Raw genomic sequence first — 18,179 nt, 5'->3', positions numbered from 1 at the left:
GCCATGGTGGCCGCGGCGGCGCCGTAGCCCGAGTAGCCGCCGGGCGCGGGCGCGGCCGCGACGGGGCCGGGGCCAGGCGCGGCCGCGGCCTGCTGCTTGGCAGGCGCGCCGAACGTGGCCCCAATGTCGGGCGCCGCGGACGCGGGCGCGGGCGGCGCAGCGGGCTCGCCAAAGCCGGCGCCGAAGCCGCTGCCAAAGTCCGGGATCGCGGGGCTGCTGAGCGTGAAGTTGCCGAAGCTCAGGTTCAGATTGGCGGCCGCGTCAACGGACGGGTCCGCGGCCACGGGCGCAGCCACGGTGCTGCTCGCGGCATACGAGGTAAGCGGCGTCGGCTTCGGCGCCTCGTAGAGCGGCGCCGGCGCCGACACGGGCGCGGGCGCGGCGGTGGGCGCCGCCGGCGCGGGCTCGGCGGGCGCGACGGCCGCTGCTGCTGCTGCTGCGGGGCGCGCCGCCTCAACGGCGGCGCCGCCCAGGCCTGACAGGCCCTGCAAGCCCTGCGCCAGTGCGGGCGCTGCGGCGTGGGCCGGCGAAGCAGCAGGGGCCGCTGCTGATGCCGGCTCCACCGCGGGCGCCGCCGGGGCGACCTCGGCTGCTGGCGCGGGCGCCTCGGGCGCGCCCCACCCCACCGCGGTAGAAGCCGGCACCGCGGCGGGCGACGACGCCGCGGGCGCTGCTGCGCCGCGCGCCTTGGAGGCTGCTGCGAGGCCGCGGCCAGGTGGGCTCACCGCCGCGCCGCTCGACAGGCCGTTGCTGTCCTGTGCAGAGGGCGCAGAGCCAGCTGCCGCGGCGGCGGGCGCCTTGGCCTGCTGCGGGTTCAGAGGGGTACGTGCGGAGGCCGCACATTTCAGTTGGCAGGGCCTAACAACGTGGAAACGCGCCCCAGGCAATGCCTTAAAACCTTCAAGGCCTCTCCATCGCGTGCGTCGCGCCCTGGGCGAGATCAACACGCACACATGGCCCCACGTGACACTGGGATACACATTGATGCGCACAAGGGTGTGCTACACACATGCATCGCACGCCGCTGCAGGCATACCTTGTCCTTCAGCAAGCTCGCAAACGACACGGGGGCTGGGCCCTTGGGAGCGCTGCTCGCTGCCGCCGCCGCTGCTGCCGGCGCTGGCGCGCCCCACCCCGCCGACTCCGCCGCTGGAGGCGCCGCATCCCATGAGGCTCCCCCTGCAGCGGCTGCCGGTGCGCTCTCGCCCCAGCCAGCGTCGTCAGCAGCAGCTGTTGCCGCGCCCCAGCCCGCGTCGTTGCTGGCAGGAGCGGCAGAGCCCCACTGGTCCTCGCTGCGGGTCATGAGAGCAGCGAGAAACCGAAGCGGCATGTATCGTACCAGCACCTGCAATGCTGCGACCGTGCTGCCATGCGCGAGCGTACAATCCACTACGGCTCATCAGACCACGCATCAAGCCTGCCATGCCATCAATGGCTGTTGTGGTGCGCACAGGTGATCAGGCCCTAGTCGTAACAGTCGCGCTCACGTTGACTCCGCAGCTGCGGCCGTCCCGTTGGAGGCATGGGCAGCGGCACCGCCGCCACGGCCGCCGCGCCCGCCCGCGCCCCGGCCGGCCACTGCGATAAGCGGCATTGCATCCAAGAGGTCGCTCAGCTGTTGCGACACGGCTTGGTGCTGATCACATACCTCACACGATCGAGCAGCTGGGCTGCACCAACCAGGTCTTCCTCCAATCCAGCTCTGACTGGACAAGCTGCTGGGCGAATCCAGCCACCGTCTATCCCTCACAGATGACACGTTCAGATGCTGAATAGCCAACAGACACCACAAACAGCAGCAGGCGCGCACCTCGACCGGTTGGCGGGCCCGAGTCGCGCGCATCCCCGCGGCCGCCCCTGCCTCCACCACGGCCGCCTGTGAAACCGCCCGCAGGAGCAAAGCGCCTGGTCTCCTGCCTACGGGCGGTCTCGACCTCCTTTCGCCTGGCTTCCTCGGCCTGCAGGTCGCGGTGGCAACAAGGCAGAGACGGGAAGGACGTGGGCTTCCGTTGCAAGCGCCAGCGACCTGCCAAGTGCCCGCATGCATCCCCACACACCTCTTTCCGCTTCTCCTGCTTGGTCTTGACGCGCTCAAATGGATCTGCGGTGACGGGGCGCGGGCGGTGTTTGCATGGGCGCCTTCAGCGTCCGACGAGACCGCAAGAAAGAGATTGGCCCCACAAAATGCTTTTGCGCACGGCGCTATGGCAGGAGACGGCCTCACGGGCGCGTGATCGGCCAGCTAGCGTGGCACGCCGGCACTCACTCTCCAGCAGCTTTTCTGTGGCCTCGTTAGCGTCCCCGCCGCAAAGCTGGAGCATAACACAGATGTCTTCGTCTGACGCGCCAGTGGCCTCCTTCATCATCTCGAGGACCTTCTTGGGCGCCACGCCTTTCGAGGAGGACTCTCTGTCCGCCAGACGAGAGCCCCCACGGGCTCCAGCCTCGCGGGAGGCCATCCGTGCTGCGCCCTGACCGCGCTAAAGACTGCACGATCTGATGTGTGTGCGGCTGGTCAGGACTGGTGTCGTCTTTTAGTGTGACTTTGTCTTATCATGTCATAAACCAAGCAGAGCTTGTCCGGTGGGTGTTCCGGTTATGGTCTGGCCTGGAGGACTCGCGAAGCTGCCGGCGGGGTGGCACAACCGCTCCGGCATGCCTGTTCGTGGGCCTAAACCAGGTGGAGAGAGATAAGATCACTGATTGAGGGATTTATGCGAGGAATGCAGAGTAGCGGTTAACAGGCCGGGCCATGCCGGACGAGCTGTCACCCCACAGGCTGAATTTCAGCCGCTGAAACAATCGATGGCTGGTGCAAGCAAGACCTCTATGGTATCTTTAGTTCTTGTTCTTGACAGTTCTCTCGCGTGTTGAGAAAATGGCTTTGACATCCTGTGTGCCTTGGTGGCACTGCGTGTTGGTCACTGCATTCTTGGTGTTTATGATCACCCGGCTGAAATTGCGAAGCATCTTGTGTCCCTCAATCACAACCTAATTGGCACAATCTGAAGTAATACGAGCTCGGCCCCAGCAATTAATACCGGCTATTCAAACATCGCGTAGATTGTTTATGGTTGACTTAAAGTCAGTCACAAGCAGCATGCATGAAGTATGGAACCTTTTATTGCGCCAAATCGGTTCAGAAAACACCCTGGCCAGCTGCATGTCAGCTGGGCTGAGCCTGCACGCCAGCTGCCAGCTGCCCAGGTCGCCCATATTGCACCATGACGCTCCTTCAAACTTCACGCAATGTATCTGACATCCTGACATGGTAGCAGCACAGGGCTGTTGCTGCTGCCTGGCAAGTATATCGCTGCATGTGGGCGGCAAGCGGTGCCAACGTCACGGGGCCAAGCCAGCATGCATGGCTTGATTCAATTGGTGCCACTGCATCAGCACAGTAATGCATTACTGTATGTGACATTCCGTCAGAACCTCGACAGCAATGAGCAATAAACTGGAACGGGGAACACATACTGTCTTGACTAAGGTATTGCATGGCTTGTATGTTGCAGGCCTCGTCCAATGGCATGGCCCAGCCGGCATACATGAATACAGGGACGCACACGATGACATCATATGCACCGTGATCAAACAGCCGGTTGAGCAGGTGCATCGAAAAGTGGCACAGTGCAAGATCTTCGATGTGACACATATATGAGGATGCAATTTCAGGTGCCATGCTAGGATGTAGATGGGTCAGTGGACGCTGAGCAGCGACATAAACAGATGAACAGATGCACACCACCTTGGCGCCTGCTGGACGCATGTATTGCAAGTACGGCGCACGTGTACGCGCATTCGCGACGATTGTCTATGGCCTTTTTTCAAATCTACATACGGTGTAACAAGGATGCTGCGCCGAGCAGCAAGGCGGGCCCTGAGCTCCCTGCAAGAATATAATGTATCCGTATCAACACGTTGTCCATATCTAGGGGTACCGTCTGTCTCAGGCCAACCGCTGCCATGCACAAGAGCAGCAGCAGCACAGCCACGATGCTTGCTGCTGCCGCATGGCACCAGTCACCTTCAGCACTCAAGGAGTTACAGCAGCCAGAAGAGCGAGGATAAGCAGGAGACACACCCGGATCAGCAGCAACAACAGCAGCAGGGCCTGGGCGGCAGCAGCGGCGCCTCATCAGAAGGCGATGGTGGCGGCAGTGACGATGACGGCGGCAGCGACCCAACGGAAGAGATCGAGTTTTTCGCAATCACTCAGCAAAGAGGCCTGATGTTGGAGGACTACAGCAGAAAGGCACTGCTCGAGGGGATGACGGACGCGTCGCACCTGCACCTCGCGCCGCGGCAGGCGCCGCTCTCCCTGCTCGTCCATGGCGTTGCATCACTGCTTATGCGCCCGGTGAGCGCGCGCCGCCGCCCCTCCCCCCCCCCACACACACACACAGCCACGCCGTGCCGCAGCGCAGCTGAGACAACCGCGCGCTGGTGCTTGCGTGGTGTCATGCCTCACCGCTGCTCCTGGGCCGATGTGGCCCGCCCATTCTTGCGGCTGCTGCGCAATGTGTACCCCCGCGCCCCGCAGATACGCTTGCTGACGCAGCGGGGGTCGGAGCGGCTGATGCGTAATGCCATAGAGGAGGAGTTTGACGCGGCCGAGTTTCTGGACGGCGCCAAGGGCGCCGTGCGCGAGGTGATGGCGCGATACGGAGAGAAGGTGCGGGGGCGCCTGCGCGTTGCGCGCAGCGGGGTGGTCCCACTCAGATGCGTGGAGCAGGTGCCCCACGGCAACCGGCGGCGAGCGAGCGAGCGGCAGCGGCCAGCCCTGGACCCGCACGCTGTGGCGCAGGGCGCAGCCTCTGACAATTGCTTTTTAATCAGGTGTGGCATCACACCTGTGCACATGCTCGCACGCACGTGGCCGCACGCGCGCATGCACATGCAGGCGGGCAGCACCGTGCGCATGCCCAACCTGCCCCCAACACGAAGGCGTGCACGCGTTTGTTTTGGGGCGCGCAGGATTGGGAGGCCCTGGAGGGGATGGTGTCGAAGCGCATGCTGCTCGGCATGAAGGAGGAGCACGACAACCTGCTCGAGCAGCGGCAGCTCAAGGTGCTGGCGCCGCGCCGCACGCTGCTCGCTGGCGTCGTGCCTCTTGGGAGCTGCAAACGCGCCAGCGCCACCTCACCCGTTTCGTTTCGCCGCGCGTCGCCTCGCCTTGCGCAGCTGGCTGCGCGGTATTGACACATTGGCGCATTCAATTGTGTGGTGGTCCACCGCACCAGCATTGCCGAAAGCCTAAGTGCGGTCGGTTTCCCTCACGCCCCACCCCGCCCCCAGGTGGTCAACATCTCAACTGACATCCAGGAGGCGTCCCTCCAGCTGCCGTGCGTCTGGGGGCGCCGTAGCATCAAGGAGTACGACGAGGAGAGGGCCCGGGCGCCGCTGATCTCGGGGGCGGCGCCGTTTTGGAACGTGATCTTTGTGGTGCGTGGGTGGTGGGTGGGTGGGTAAGCGACGACTGGGTGGCTACGTGTGCGGCTCATTGAGTGGTTGTATGGGTGGGTGCGTGGGGGTTGGTGGTTGTGTGAGTGGGTGGCTGAGATGCAATTTCGAGATGATAAGCCGGCGAATGGCAAGGGCCTTGCCTGTCGGAACGACGGATAGCATAAAGAGGTGCCGAGGTGGCGTCTTTGTTAACCTGGCTGGCTGACGCGCATCACACAGACCCGCTTCTACCCATTTCAAGCCACAACTGTGCCCGTGCGCCTCCTCGTGCTCTGCACCGCAGAACGTCATCAGCCGCGTGCGCGTCCGTCTGGCTGACGCCCACAGCGGCCGCATGGCCACCAACGCAACCTCGCGGCAGGGCGTATTTGTCTTTGCGCGGGGGCCGCTCCCGCGGCAGGTCGTGCCCGAAGTCCACCCTCCGTGGTGGATGGTGGGGTGGCTGTAACTCTCCAGGGCAGCTCCACGTGTCCCCAGCTCGTTCCGCCTTTTCAACATGCAGAGCAGCCCTTCAGCAGCAGCGCCAATGGGTAGGTCATCGCGGGCGTGGGGCCCACAACGCAGGGCGTTCAGCCCAGCCCGATGTCCTGTCTCTAGACCACCCTGCTACGCCAGCCCGGCAACCCGGAGCACAGCCAGCTGGTGGCGAGCAAATCCATCGCTAGCAAGCTGCTGGCCGGCAAACCGCTGACGACTCACGACAAAGTGCTGGCAGTGACGCTATTACAATGGCCGGATGGCACTATCAGGGAATGAACGGGTCTTGTTTCAACAGAACGGCACCTCGCGCCACATGTGAGCGCGCTGGTCCGCGCCCCTTGTGCCCCGGCGCGGCGGCGGGGTGCGCTGCAAAGCGGCCGCGCAAACGTGCGCGGCGCCCGTGGTGCCATGGGTATATGCGTATGCTGCATTGGGCCAGGCGGAGCCGCCGGCGCGGCGATGCATTTGCGGCGAGGGGGCTCGCCGACTCCTGCTTCCCAAATGCCCTGGCATCGCCGCCGCCGGTTAGTTGTTGTACAAATTTCCCAACAGGGCCAAGCCTGGGCAAAAAGCAACCGTGGAAAAAGAAGCGCTTCGCCAGAGTGCGGCGGCAGCTGCGCAGCCAGCAAACCCAACCGTGCCTGCCAGGCGATGACACCACCCGAAGGCGTGTGCGGTGCGTCGGCGCCGGGAGCCGCGCTGCTCTTGGGCCCCGTCGCCGTGCCCCGAGGTGCTCACGAGCTGCAGCACGCGTTCTTCTTGGGCGCCGGCGCCGGCGCGCTGTCCAGCACGATCCCCCCCTGCGGCGGCCGCGGCGCGTCTGCCTTTGGCAGCTTGCGCGCGATTTCGCTGAACAGCTCGTTCACGTTCGCCGCCGTCTTGGCAGAGGTCTCCAGGAAGTGGAGGCCGTTCTCGTTGGCATACGCCTGCGCCTCCTCAGCCACGACGGCGCGCGCACTCTCCAGGTCCGCCTTGTTGCCTGTTGTTGAGGTGATGGTTGGCAGGCGTCGCGGCGGCGAGTCAGGGGTTGAGGCGCTTCGACACGGTCGTGGCTGTTTGTAAGTGAAACGACTGTTGCAAGGGTGCGCTCTGCCAGCATCATACTGGTACTGGCATGAACTGTCCTTCTGATTAGGCAACTTGGTGCTGCTGACGGCAGCGACGACCCGCCATCACTAGTGCAAACAAGGATGGGAGCCACCCGTGCCCTGCCACTCGTGGCAGGGCACGCGCGCTTGCTCATGGCTTCACACCACGCCCAACTTGCAGCGCCAGCTGCTGCAATTATCTGCTACTCCCATCAACCAATGCCCCCCATTCTTTATTGCAGAGCTGCTTGACTGCTCGAAAACCTGCCACTGATTTGCCGCCCTGCAGATCCCTGCTGCGGAGTCACCGCACCCCATGCAGACGCTGGCGCCGCCCGCCGCAACGCCCCAGGGCTCAACCTGCTCCCTGCGGCCCCGCACCCCACTGGGCGCGCCGCGAGCCCCTCACCTGCCAATGCCATGATCATATTGGGGCCCCCCTGCCGCTGCAGCTCGCGTACCCAGGCCTTGGCGCGGTTGAAGCTGTCCGTTGAAGTGATGTCATACACAATGATCGCCGCTGCTGCGCCCCTGGAGTGGCGGCGAGATGCGTGGGCGCAAGGGGGTGTGTCTTGCGCCAACTGCATCATTTCATCTCACTGCGCTTCAGCCGCCACCCAAGACACCGTGCCCCAGCCGCCACCCAAGACCCCTCCCTGCCAACCGCGCTTGCTGGTGGGGAGCCTGATCCTAGCGCTTGCGAGGCCACCCGATACACCTTGGAGCATCAGCCAACGCTGGTTTAGTCCCTATGCGTACTCAGGCGCACCTGTAATACATTGGAGCTAGACTATGGTATCGCTCCTGACCGGCCGTGTCCCTGTGTAGCAGAGCCGCCAAGGTTGGAGCGAGCTGGTGGTTGGGTGCGCGTCCCCGCGGTATGTGTGAGCGTAGCACTAGCAACCACATGTGCCCATGTGCGTCTCAATTTCAAAAAGGGCATGTTGCAATCAAACGATTGTTTGCGCCGCGGAATAGTGATGACGGTGTGGGAAGGGTGACGCCAACCGACAGCGATCCACATGCCCCATTCAATGTGTTTGAGCTGGGCGCATGGCTATTTTGCCGCCGCAACAACCACCAACAAGCCCGCAGTACATTGCAGAGAGAGTAGCGCTCGCTCTTTGAGCTGCTGCGCATCATCATTTGGCTGCAGCGCAAGCCACGCGCTGCGTCGCGCGCGCCGGTTGAACGCCCCGCTGCCGCGCGCACCAGATCTCGAACTTGATGTTCAGCTCGGGGATTGTTTTCGTGAGAAAGGCGGCACCGACCGTGGAAGCCTGCGCGCAACAGACCGGGCTTCAGGCGAGTCCCTCATCCGAGGCGCCGAGCAGCACAGTCCCTAGCCAGCCAGCGCATCGGCACACAGACTTCATCCTTGGTAACAATCATCACATGACTTGCCTGGTACTCGTAGAACGAATTCTTGACGTAGCGGAGCACCAGCGAGCTCTTGCCAGAGCCCATCTCCCCCAGGAGCACCAGCTTCGCCGTAGTTTGCTGCGACAGTGCTAGCGTGTCCGCAGGCGCGGCCATGGCTACGGATGGGGAGCCTCCTTGGACCGCGGGCAGTGTGGGAATCCTGCCGGAGTTTGTGCTGGGCGAACTAGGGACTACGAGTAGGTGGGAATAGCAAGAAGAGGAGAGCAGGGACCTGTACGGTGTATGACCTGCACAGCAACACACATGCAGCATCACCTTGATGTGCGGGACACCCACCTCACGCAGCACCTGCCCGCCCAGCACCTTCCAGTGTGCATGAGGGCTTGTTGCTCCTTGACGGCAACCAGGCACCTCACTGCACCCATGAATTCTACCGGGGCGATCGTCTGTCCGATTGTCCTGTCGGGGCCGCTTGTACGTTTGCAGCTGCCCAGCCGTGCTTTCCTTTGGGTCAAACTGGAGCAGGAAGTGCCTGGCTGGCACTAGTGTGGTGTCTGCTTCGCACCTCGCATCAATTGTCTGGGTTTGCTCACTTGAGAATTCACGTCACCTGCCTAGGCCTCTGGGTACTGTAGCCCTGCACAGATGCCCCCGAGCACAACCCATCCAACCCTGCAGTCACGCCGCTGCTGCCATGCTTTCGCCTTGCGTACGTGCTGCTATTTTCTTGGTGTCAGAGAAAGGGGCAGACGATACAAGTGATATTTACACACAGTTGGGAGCATGACACATTGCTGCGATGCACAAAACTGCCTTGCACGATGTGCGGATAATGCAAAGGCAAAAGGGCGGGTCAAGCCGCGGGTTTACTGAACTGTTTTTCTCCTGACGTTGTTTGGTTGCACTCAGCGGCGCTTGGCAGCCTTGGGGGCAGGCGCGGCGTTCATCTCGCTCATGCGGTCGAGCTGGTTGTTGAGCGGCTGCAGCATGTTGAAGCCCACCCATGCGACGGCGGGCGCAAACAGCAGGGCGATGGTGCCCAGCCTGTGCGTGTCAAGGAGCATCAGAGAGTTGCAAAGCGCAGGGTGGCAGTGAGCACCGTATGCGTAAACGTGGGTACGGCAGTGTTCGGCCCACAAACACATGCACAGACTCTAACAAGGTACATGACAGCTCTGCGGCCGCGCATGCCGTTGTTCTATGATCACTGCTTCACAGCGGCAATTCAGAAGGGCTTTGCCACGAGCTCACCTGTTGTCAGAGGCGGCCAGCTGCGCGACCTCAGTCGCGGCCTCTGCGTGCTGTGCAGCGAACAGGGAAAGCGCTGCGCCCAGGCCGACAGCGCTCGCCACGCCGCGGCGCTTGGCGGCCTTGGGGGCAGGCGCAGCGTTCATCTCGCTCATGCGGTCGAGCTGGTTGTTGAGCGGCTGCAGCATGTTGAAGCCCACCCATGCGACGGCGGGCGCAAACAGCAGGGCGATGGTGCCCAGCCTGCGCGTGTCAAGGAGCATCAGAGAGTTGCAAAGCGCAGGGTGGCAGTGAGCACCGTATGCGTAAACGTGGGTACGGCAGTGTTCGGCCCACAAACACATGCACAGACTTCAACAAGGTACATGACAGCTTTTCAGCCGCGCATGCCATTGTTCTATGATCACTGCGTCACAACGGCAATTCAGAAGGGCTTTGTCACGAGCTCACCTGTTGTCAGAGGCGGCCAGCTGCGCGACCTCAGTCGCGGCCTCTGCGTGCTGTGCGGCGAACAGGGAAAGCGCTGCGCCCAGGCCGACAGCGCTGGCCACTCCGCGGCGCTTGGCGGCCTTGGGTGCGGGCGCGGCGTTCATCTCGCTCATGCGGTCGAGCTGGTTGTTGAGCGGCTGCAGCATGTTGAAGCCCACCCATGCGACGGCGGGCGCGAACAGCAGGGCGATGGTGCCCAGCCTGGAAGCAGTGGAAACAGGGGAGGCTGTGTGAGCGGTCTGGATGGCACTTGGGTCGCTATCTACACGCACAGCATCACAGCCATATTGCCAGGGGTACCATCAAAATCGATGGGCTAGCCGAGAGAACCAGTTGACAAACAGCATGTGCACATCAGCGGGTGCTGCTCAGCCGCATGTTTACCTGTTGTCAGAGGCGGCCAGCTGCGCGACCTCCGTTGCAGCCTCTGCGTGCTGTGCGGCGAACAGGGAAAGCGCTGCGCCCAGGCCGACAGCGCTCGCCACGCCGCGGCGCTTGGCGGCCTTGGGGGCAGGCGCGGCGTTCATCTCGCTCATGCGGTCGAGCTGGTTGTTGAGCGGCTGCAGCATGTTGAAGCCCACCCATGCGACGGCGGGCGCGAACAGCAGGGCAATGGTGCCCAGCCTGCAAGCAGTGGAAACAAAAAAGGTTGTGTGAGCGGCCTGGATGGCACTTGGGTTGCTATCTACAAGCCCTTTGTGACAGCCTTGTTGCCCGGGGTATCAGCAAAACCAGCGATGGGCTAACAAGTGCGCATGCCCATGTGCACATCGGCGGGTGCTGCTCAGCCGCATGTTTACCTGTTGTCAGAGGCGGCCAGCTGTGCGATCTCCGTCGCGGCCTCGGCCTGCTGCGCCGCAAACAGGGAGAGCGCGGCGCCCAGGCCAACAGCGCTGGCCACACCACGGCGCTTGGCGGCCTTGGGGGCAGGCGCGGCGTTCATCTCGCTCATGCGGTCGAGCTGGTTGTTGAGCGGCTGCAGCATGTTGAAGCCCACCCATGCGACGGCGGGCGCGAACAGCAGGGCGATGGTGCCCAGGCGGTTGTCGCTGGCGGCAAGCTGGGCGAGCTCGGTGGCAGCCTGGGCGTGGCCAGAGGACAGCAGCACGCCGGCCGCCGCAGGGATCGCCAGCAGCTTGGCGATCTGTGCAGTGATGGGATGGTGCAAGTGGCTTTCGAGGCGCTTGGGCACAGCTATATCTAGTGAAGCAGGTGCTGGCCCATGTGGGCCCTGCCAATGCCAGGTCATGTGGGTAAAGGCGAGCTGAACAGCACCCGCAGTTGCCGCGGCCCTGGGAGGGCTCATGCGGCGAGATGCAATGCCACAGTGAGAGGGATCAAAGAGCCAACCGTCAAGCCCCATTGAATGAGGGGTCTGAAGCTCATGAAGATCCCCGGGCGCCCTTTCCGGACGCTGAACCGCTGTCGGGCGCACCTGGTCATCACGCCCGACAGCAGAGGCCGCCACGTGCACGCTGCGCCGTCCAGAACGAAGCTTAGGTACGGCACGGGGCGCCGGGAGGCGAGCCGAGACCGAGAGCTGCGAGGCCTTGGAGGCGAGCGCCATTGTACTGATCTCGAGTGCCGGGCTGGAGGAGATCCGACGAAATACGCGCAATAGGAGCTACTGCGATACGATACGTGGGGGTTGTCACTTGTCTACTTGAGCCAGAGTCCCGGTGTCGTGCGGGCAACGAGCGGGCGCCTTGCCGAAACGAAGCTATAGCCGCTGCGTGAAGCACGACTTAAGACGAGGCTACAACGGCGAGTAGCATCCTGCCTGGCGCTCCCCGTGAGGTGAGGCTGTCAAATGCCCCTCTGCTGCGTGCCTACTGTAGTGATTGTGCTCCTGCACAACAAGCACGATAGCACACCGCAGCGTCTCCATTACCGCTTGCACCATGGCCATGCAGGTCCATGTCTCCAAGGTCACTTGATTGGTTGCTTGTGGGATCGCGGACAGGTAACACATGTTGCGTCCCAGGACAGTCATCAGCCGCGGAACAGCCGGGCAAGAACCTGGGACTGCGTGGCTCACAAACGGAGTTGGCTGCGGCTGGCACACGCACATGGCACATGCAATAGCGTTGTTTTGATTTCGTTATTGCTGTTTTGAAGTGAGCTGCGCTGCAGCCAAGGTGCGTCATCCCTCGACGTCGAGCTGGAACAAAGCTGTAAGTTTACCTCAGCCACGCGCCAGCAGGATGCGCTGCCAGTGAGCACGCTGCGTGCACAATCAAGCCATACACACCTCACCTCCTCGCATGTGTCAACACGTCTGCAACAACATGCGGGTCCCAGTGGGCAAAAGCCTTTCAGCCTTGCAGCGCTTGTCACGGCCATTGTCTCACGCGCTGCAGTCGATTCAAAGAATGGGCACGTCACGGATTATCGTTCGTCTTCCACGCCTCCCACCGCTTTGCTCCTCAATCACCTTGACCAACACGTGCGGCTGCTGCAGCGCGGTGTACTGTTTTGCCCAGGCGTAGATGCCCCCTGTTTCACTGTGTCACCATCCAACACGTCCCTTGCGTACGCGCCAGTATTCCTGGTGACTAGGGGCGGCACGCCAGCTGACTGACCTGCTGATGTCTGCTGACCGGTGACATCCTTACCGGGCCGCCTCTTTCAAGCACAGGGCACACTGCACTGCTTGCGCCAGTCGGTGATCGTCTCACATGATAAATTTGTCATTTTTTCAACCGGCCGCAACATGCACTGCTCCACGCTGTGTCGGGCCGCAGGGAGGGCAAGCACTGTGAAAGTGCGTGCGGGCCCCGAAAGCAAGCAGGCCAGCGTGAACAAAACCGTGACAAGCAGCGGCGGCGACGGTCGCGATGCAGATGAGCGGATCCGGGTGAGCCAATTTTCGCGGGTGAGCAGCAGCGATCTGGCGTGCTTAGCTGTGCATCATCATTGTTACACAAGGCAGCGGAGCTTCATGGCGCCGCGCCTGCTCAGGGGCCGCTGGGGCGGCGCTTGGCGCCATCAGCGCCCCTGCAATGCTTGGCGCTGAATGTGAGCAAACCCTCTGCCTGATCGGCGAGCCCCTGTTACCTGCGTCCATTTGGGCCACTTCAGGAGTTTCTGCCCAAATTGCTGGACGAGCAGGAGAGTGCCGCCAACAGGTGGGCTGCCAGCCTTCCCTGGCTCTCAGGGGGTGGCGTGTTGCAGGGGCGCCGCCTGGCATGCCGCTCAAACTCAAAAGCTGCCGCGGGACAGTTGAGAGTGTGTCGTGGTGAGGTCCATTCGCGTGTCGCCAGACCGTGGCTTTGCTGCCCGCAACCACTGCCCTCCCACAAGCCGCCCCCGTCCATGCACCCCTGCCTCCGCGGCGCAGCGGCACCGAGCTGAACAAGCTTGCGCAGGTGCGCGCAGCCGACCCCCTCCACCAGCCACCCCATTGGGGATCGCCGCGTTGGTCCCTTTCTGCAGCGGCCCGACACCCGACCAGGGATGCTCACGCTCTACGAGCTGATCCAAAAGCCGGCGGTGGCTGCAATGCGAGCGGTCACGCGGGCCGCGCTGGGTCTCTTGGCGTCACCCATTACGCGCCCATGTCCCATCACAGTGGTTGCCCCCGCCATGTCTCTCGCAGTGGGCCGAAGAGCTGAACCGCAAGGCACAGCAGGCGTTTGCCGACCTGCAGCGCTCGGTGTCCTTCCTGGGCGGTGACAACTCCAGGGTGCGCCGACGCCCCCAGCCGCAGGCCACTCGATTGCGGCTGGGAGCAATCAGCCCCGCGGGCCGCGGCCGCGACCTGCGCTGCCCCGCCGCGGCGCACTGGGGCGCCCCTCCCGCCCGGGCCCTGCCGATCGCACCGCACCGCGCGCCAGGCCGCCCGCCGCTCGCACGCGCCCTCGCGCCGCGCAGGGCGCCGAGAACGGGGCCTCTGGCCGCATCCAGGACACCATCAGCAGGCTGGAGGGCGTCAGCGCGGCCATCGCCGACAGCAACAACCGTTTCGATGCGGAGTTCCCCGGCGCCGCTGGGGCCGACGCTGACGTCAGCGCGGACGGCGCGGAGAAGGTGAAGAGCCGCGAGGCGTACTTGAACGGCCTGGCGGACGACATCGAGTCGGCCGAGGCGCGGCTCCGGGAGGAGGCGGCTGCGGCGGGCGGCGCGGCCAACGGCGCCTTTGCGGTGGCTTCGGCGCCGAGCTCGAGGCCGGGCAGCGCGGCCGGCGCGGCGGCGGGCGCGGTCAAGGTGGGGCCTTGACCGAGCGGCGGCCCTCGTTGGCGGGCGCGATGGGGTGTGGTGTGCACGGGTTCACAGCAGCCACAGGAGCGGAAGATGACGCTCGGCAAGGCGCGACTCCGTTGTTGCGGCACCCACCCCACTGCATCCTTGCACGACGCCCCTCACCCAAAAACCACCGACACCCCTCCGCCCCAAAACATCCATCCATCTTGAAACCCCCCGCCAGGTGGAGCTGGCTGTGCACCGCGAGACAGCCCCGGGGCAGGACGTGTGGGTGGTGGGCTCTGGCCCCGCCCTGGGGGACTGGGACCTGGGCAAGGCCGTGGCGCTGAAGTGGACGGTGCGCTGCCATGGCACCAAGAAGGCTTTGTGCTTGACTTGCATATGACGCGCTGCCATGCAAGCGCGCGTCGACGGGGAGCCGCCTGTGGGCGGCTGCGCGCGCGTGCGGTGGCAACTTGCGGGCGCAGCTGCGAGCGAAGCGGGTGCTGGCTGCATTGAGGGCACGGCGCGGCTCGCCGACGCGCCGCCTGTCTCGACCCCGGTGTTTTGCTGTCTGCACGCTGAGCGCAGGAGGGCCACGTGTGGCGTGCGACCATCGAGGTTGACCCGGCTGTGGTTTCGCGCATTGAGTACAAGGTGGGAAGCATGAACAAAGAGAATGAACGCGTGCATGTCTGCATGTGTGCATTCTGGAAGGCAGGGGCGCCCCAAGTGATGTGTTTCAGCGAGTCTGTGTGTGTGTGTGTGTGTGTGTGTGTGTGTGTGTGTGTGTGTGTTGCATGTATGGTTTGTTTGTGTGTGTTGGAATGGAGTGTGTGTGTGTGTGTGTGTGCACTGTGTGTGTGTACGATTGTGTGCGCGCATTAGCATGGTTGTGCATGTCGACCCCTCGCAAACCCTGATGCAGCAATGCCGGAGAGCTATCTCGCACGCAAGCCAGTGCCGGCCCCTCACACTGACTATCCGCCACTCGGCTCCCCCCCCCTCCCCGCGGGATTCGCTGCCTGCAGGCTGTGCTCAAGACCGCCGGTGGCTCAATCATTTGGGAGAGCGGCGACAACAGGACCGCTGACGTGGCGGCCGGCAGCGACCTTGTGACTGTCGCGCACGAGTTCTGATGTGGTGACGCACGCTGACATCAGTACGAGGGCGCGCGGCAGCGGCGCCCGCAGGCGCTCTCTATTGCAGAGACGCGCGGCCCGGCACGCCAGCCCTTGGGAGAGACTGTAGCCGCAATGGCTGCCAGAGCACAACAGGACCAGTGAGAAGCAGCGCGATTTCAAGTCCGTGGGTAAGAGTGGGCGCTGCAGAGGCAAATGAGCCCGCTTGTGCCCGAACGATGCTACGATTTCTGCACAATTTGAAACGGCAGGCCACGCCTGCCTGTGCCTGGTCTGCTCGCCACTGCTGGCTGCAGCCGGCGTGCACGCGATCATTTCAGGGCTTTTTTGTTGTGTGGTATTGCAAGGAGCGTGATCTGTGCCAGCGTTTGTGACAGAGTTTGGGGGGCAACCGTTGAGTTTTGCACATGCGCGCACCTCTCCAAGTGGCGCAACCGCGGCGCGAGAGCGTCTGTGGAGCAGGGTCCTGCACGACAGGCCCAGGGCGCGTTCATTTGGCCCTGTCTTTGTTCTTGCCAAGCCATCCGAGCTGTGACGGCAGAGCTGCACTGTCCAGTTGGTCCACGTCAGCACGCCAGGCACGAGCCCAAGCGCTCCACTCGACGCGCGTTCCCTCGCGATATCCCATGCACGTGCAGCGTCTTCCCCGTTGCGGCACCTTGACCACGCACGTGGCATTGTCCCACACCCACGCATGAGGCGACTGCCACGGCAGCCGAAGGGCGTGTGGTAACCACCAGCTCTGACCAACAGGGATTCATGTGTGTGATAGTGACGGGGCGGGCGAGGGCGAGTCGCAGCAGCGATTAGGCAGTCCATGGAGGGCGCACGCGCAGGGCTGCAACTGTGACGCATCATCCAGCTGGGAGTGATCGAGACTGTTGACCTCGCCCCCACCCTGACACACCTCCAAACACAGCACCAGCGACCCTGCACATCGAGCGACTGTACAATCTGGCCCTCTGCTGCAAGGAAGGTGGTGTGGCGTGGGGCGCCAGGGCGGATCAGCCTGCAGCTCGTCGCAGGCAATGAGGATCACCTACCCCTGATCGCACGCTGATGGCAAGCGCCGCGCTTGAGCTGCGCAGCCACCAGTCCGGATGAACCAGCCTGGTCCAACCCTGGCGGCGCGCATGCGAACCGTGCTTGCCGCACTGAGGCGGCCCGTCAAGCTGCTCAGAAGGTCCCATGGACTGCTAGTGGCCACAGCAAGCAGAAGGTACGACCATGCAGTCTGAAACCTTGCGTCGGCCTGTGCAGGGCAGGCGGCGGTGCAGCGAGGCACTGACGAGTGACGACGTGTCTCCAGTGGTGGTCACCCTGCTTTGCTGCGGGTCACGCTGATGGGCGCTTGCCGCTGCAGTGCCAGCGGCCAGCTGAAACCAGACTGGCTTGGGTGAGAGAAGGAAGGGTTGTTGTTACAAATCGCACCTGCACCTGTGGCCAAGGACGGGTGGAAGCTGCTGCCTATGCACTGACCCTTTGCGACCCACACAACGCGGCAGGCTTGGCCTTGGCCCGACCCGCAATGGCAAATGGCACGCCCCACAAATTGGCGGACTGAGCCAGACCGACGACCGCGCATGGGCCAAAGCAATAAGCAGCAACCACCAGGGCGAGAGAATACCTATAGTACACGTGAAAAAGGAAGTAGGGGGATAAGAAGAATGGTGCACCCAGAGGCATGGTGCGCACTGCCGCTCGGGCTGGCCCGGCGCTGCGCCAAGGTGCGCGCGCGGCCAGCTGGCCAGGCCGCCCTTGCTGTCCGCCCGGCGCAGGGCCGGGGCTGCTGCCAGCCGGCCGCAGCTGGGGCTGGCGGGTGGCGCATGCACACCTGTCACAAAAGAATAGCGACAGGTCATCAAACGAGGGACCCGTGCGCCTTGCTGGCCGGCGCAGGTGGCACCACGGGGCCGGGCTGGGCGCTGCAGGGCGGGGGTGGTGATACAAGCAACGGCGCCACAACCGAGCCAGGGCCGAATCAGCTCACGCTAATGGAGATTTCTAGTGTCAATACACACACAGACACACACGCACACACACATCACCGATTTGAAACGCATGTCGCGGCGGCTAGCCCGGTCTTGCAGGGTATCGCAGCCAAATGCTGCCACGCGGCCAAACAGGCCGCCGGCACGTGCCCGGATGCCTCGCGGCCCCGGGCTCCCAAACAGAGCTCTTGCCCTGCTGCTGCTGCAAAGAGCGCGCCCGGCAACCACGCCACGCTTTGAGCGAGGCCGCCCTCTGTGCCACGCGCATGAACGCGCAGAGGCGGGCCCCGCAAGAATGGGTGGGTTTCAAACTGCCGCCTGCTGCCAGGCGCCCCAACCAATGAAACAGCACTCGGCGCCACAGTGGCGTAACGGCACCCAGGGGGCCCGCTGCGGCGTTGCGGCCCCAGGGGTGGCAAAAAAGTTGCCTCCGCCCCGCCCCCAGATCCCTCTCCCCTCGATGCCCTGCCAGATCACGCCTCCCAGATCGCCGCGACCAAGGCTTGGGCCTCAGGTAATGCGCGGCGTGGGACCCTCCCTCCCTCTCCCTCCCTCCGTTCCACCCAGTCGGCGGGCAGCCCCCTCCCCCCATCCCTCGCAAGTGAAAATCGACTGATGATGCGTGTGCCGCAAGCCGCCGGCCGCCCGTCAACGCCGCGCCGCCTTGGCGGCCGCCCCGCGCTTGGCGCTCCGCTTCTTCCCCGCCCCCC

General features: G+C 63.8%; 5 protein-coding genes across 5 annotated transcripts; 2 read left to right on the top strand and 3 right to left on the bottom strand.

Moving 5' to 3' along the window:
- Nucleotides 1-1,464: 1,464 nt before the first annotated feature.
- MNEG_6082 (hypothetical protein) lies at nt 1,465-2,459 on the bottom strand (the record flags this gene model as incomplete). Its single annotated transcript, XM_014045448.1, has 3 exons — nt 1,465-1,578; nt 2,058-2,101; nt 2,267-2,459. The coding sequence occupies 3 exons, from the start codon at nt 2,457-2,459 to the stop codon at nt 1,465-1,467; spliced, it is 351 nt and encodes a 116-aa protein (XP_013900902.1).
- A 1,892-nt stretch (nt 2,460-4,351) lies between these two features.
- Nucleotides 4,352-5,914, top strand: MNEG_6081 (hypothetical protein; the record flags this gene model as incomplete). Its single annotated transcript, XM_014045447.1, has 5 exons — nt 4,352-4,360; nt 4,544-4,675; nt 4,978-5,070; nt 5,299-5,445; nt 5,750-5,914. 5 exons carry the CDS (start codon nt 4,352-4,354, stop codon nt 5,912-5,914), a joined length of 546 nt encoding a protein of 181 aa, XP_013900901.1.
- A 766-nt stretch (nt 5,915-6,680) lies between these two features.
- Nucleotides 6,681-8,570, bottom strand: MNEG_6080 (Rab5/RabF-family small GTPase; the record flags this gene model as incomplete). Its single annotated transcript, XM_014045446.1, has 4 exons — nt 6,681-6,925; nt 7,444-7,565; nt 8,247-8,314; nt 8,430-8,570. The coding sequence occupies 4 exons, from the start codon at nt 8,568-8,570 to the stop codon at nt 6,681-6,683; spliced, it is 576 nt and encodes a 191-aa protein (XP_013900900.1).
- Nucleotides 8,571-9,322: 752 nt separating this feature from the next.
- MNEG_6079 (hypothetical protein) lies at nt 9,323-11,721 on the bottom strand (the record flags this gene model as incomplete). Its single annotated transcript, XM_014045445.1, has 6 exons — nt 9,323-9,461; nt 9,669-9,908; nt 10,116-10,355; nt 10,539-10,778; nt 10,955-11,298; nt 11,590-11,721. 6 exons carry the CDS (start codon nt 11,719-11,721, stop codon nt 9,323-9,325), a joined length of 1,335 nt encoding a protein of 444 aa, XP_013900899.1.
- Nucleotides 11,722-12,867: 1,146 nt separating this feature from the next.
- MNEG_6078 (hypothetical protein) lies at nt 12,868-15,475 on the top strand (the record flags this gene model as incomplete). The annotated part of the gene is made up of 8 exons (XM_014045444.1): nt 12,868-13,011; nt 13,236-13,282; nt 13,495-13,522; nt 13,753-13,839; nt 14,028-14,360; nt 14,581-14,694; nt 14,928-14,993; nt 15,368-15,475. 8 exons carry the CDS (start codon nt 12,868-12,870, stop codon nt 15,473-15,475), a joined length of 927 nt encoding a protein of 308 aa, XP_013900898.1.
- Nucleotides 15,476-18,179: the final 2,704 nt, after the last annotated feature.

The sequence above is a fragment of the Monoraphidium neglectum genome (genome assembly GCF_000611645.1).
Source record: "Monoraphidium neglectum strain SAG 48.87 unplaced genomic scaffold scaffold00957, whole genome shotgun sequence".
In the NCBI taxonomy this organism is placed as follows: Eukaryota; Viridiplantae; Chlorophyta; class Chlorophyceae; order Sphaeropleales; family Selenastraceae; genus Monoraphidium; species Monoraphidium neglectum.
The sequence above is the reverse complement of the archived record's forward strand: the minus strand, read 5'-3'. Positions and strand labels throughout refer to the sequence as shown.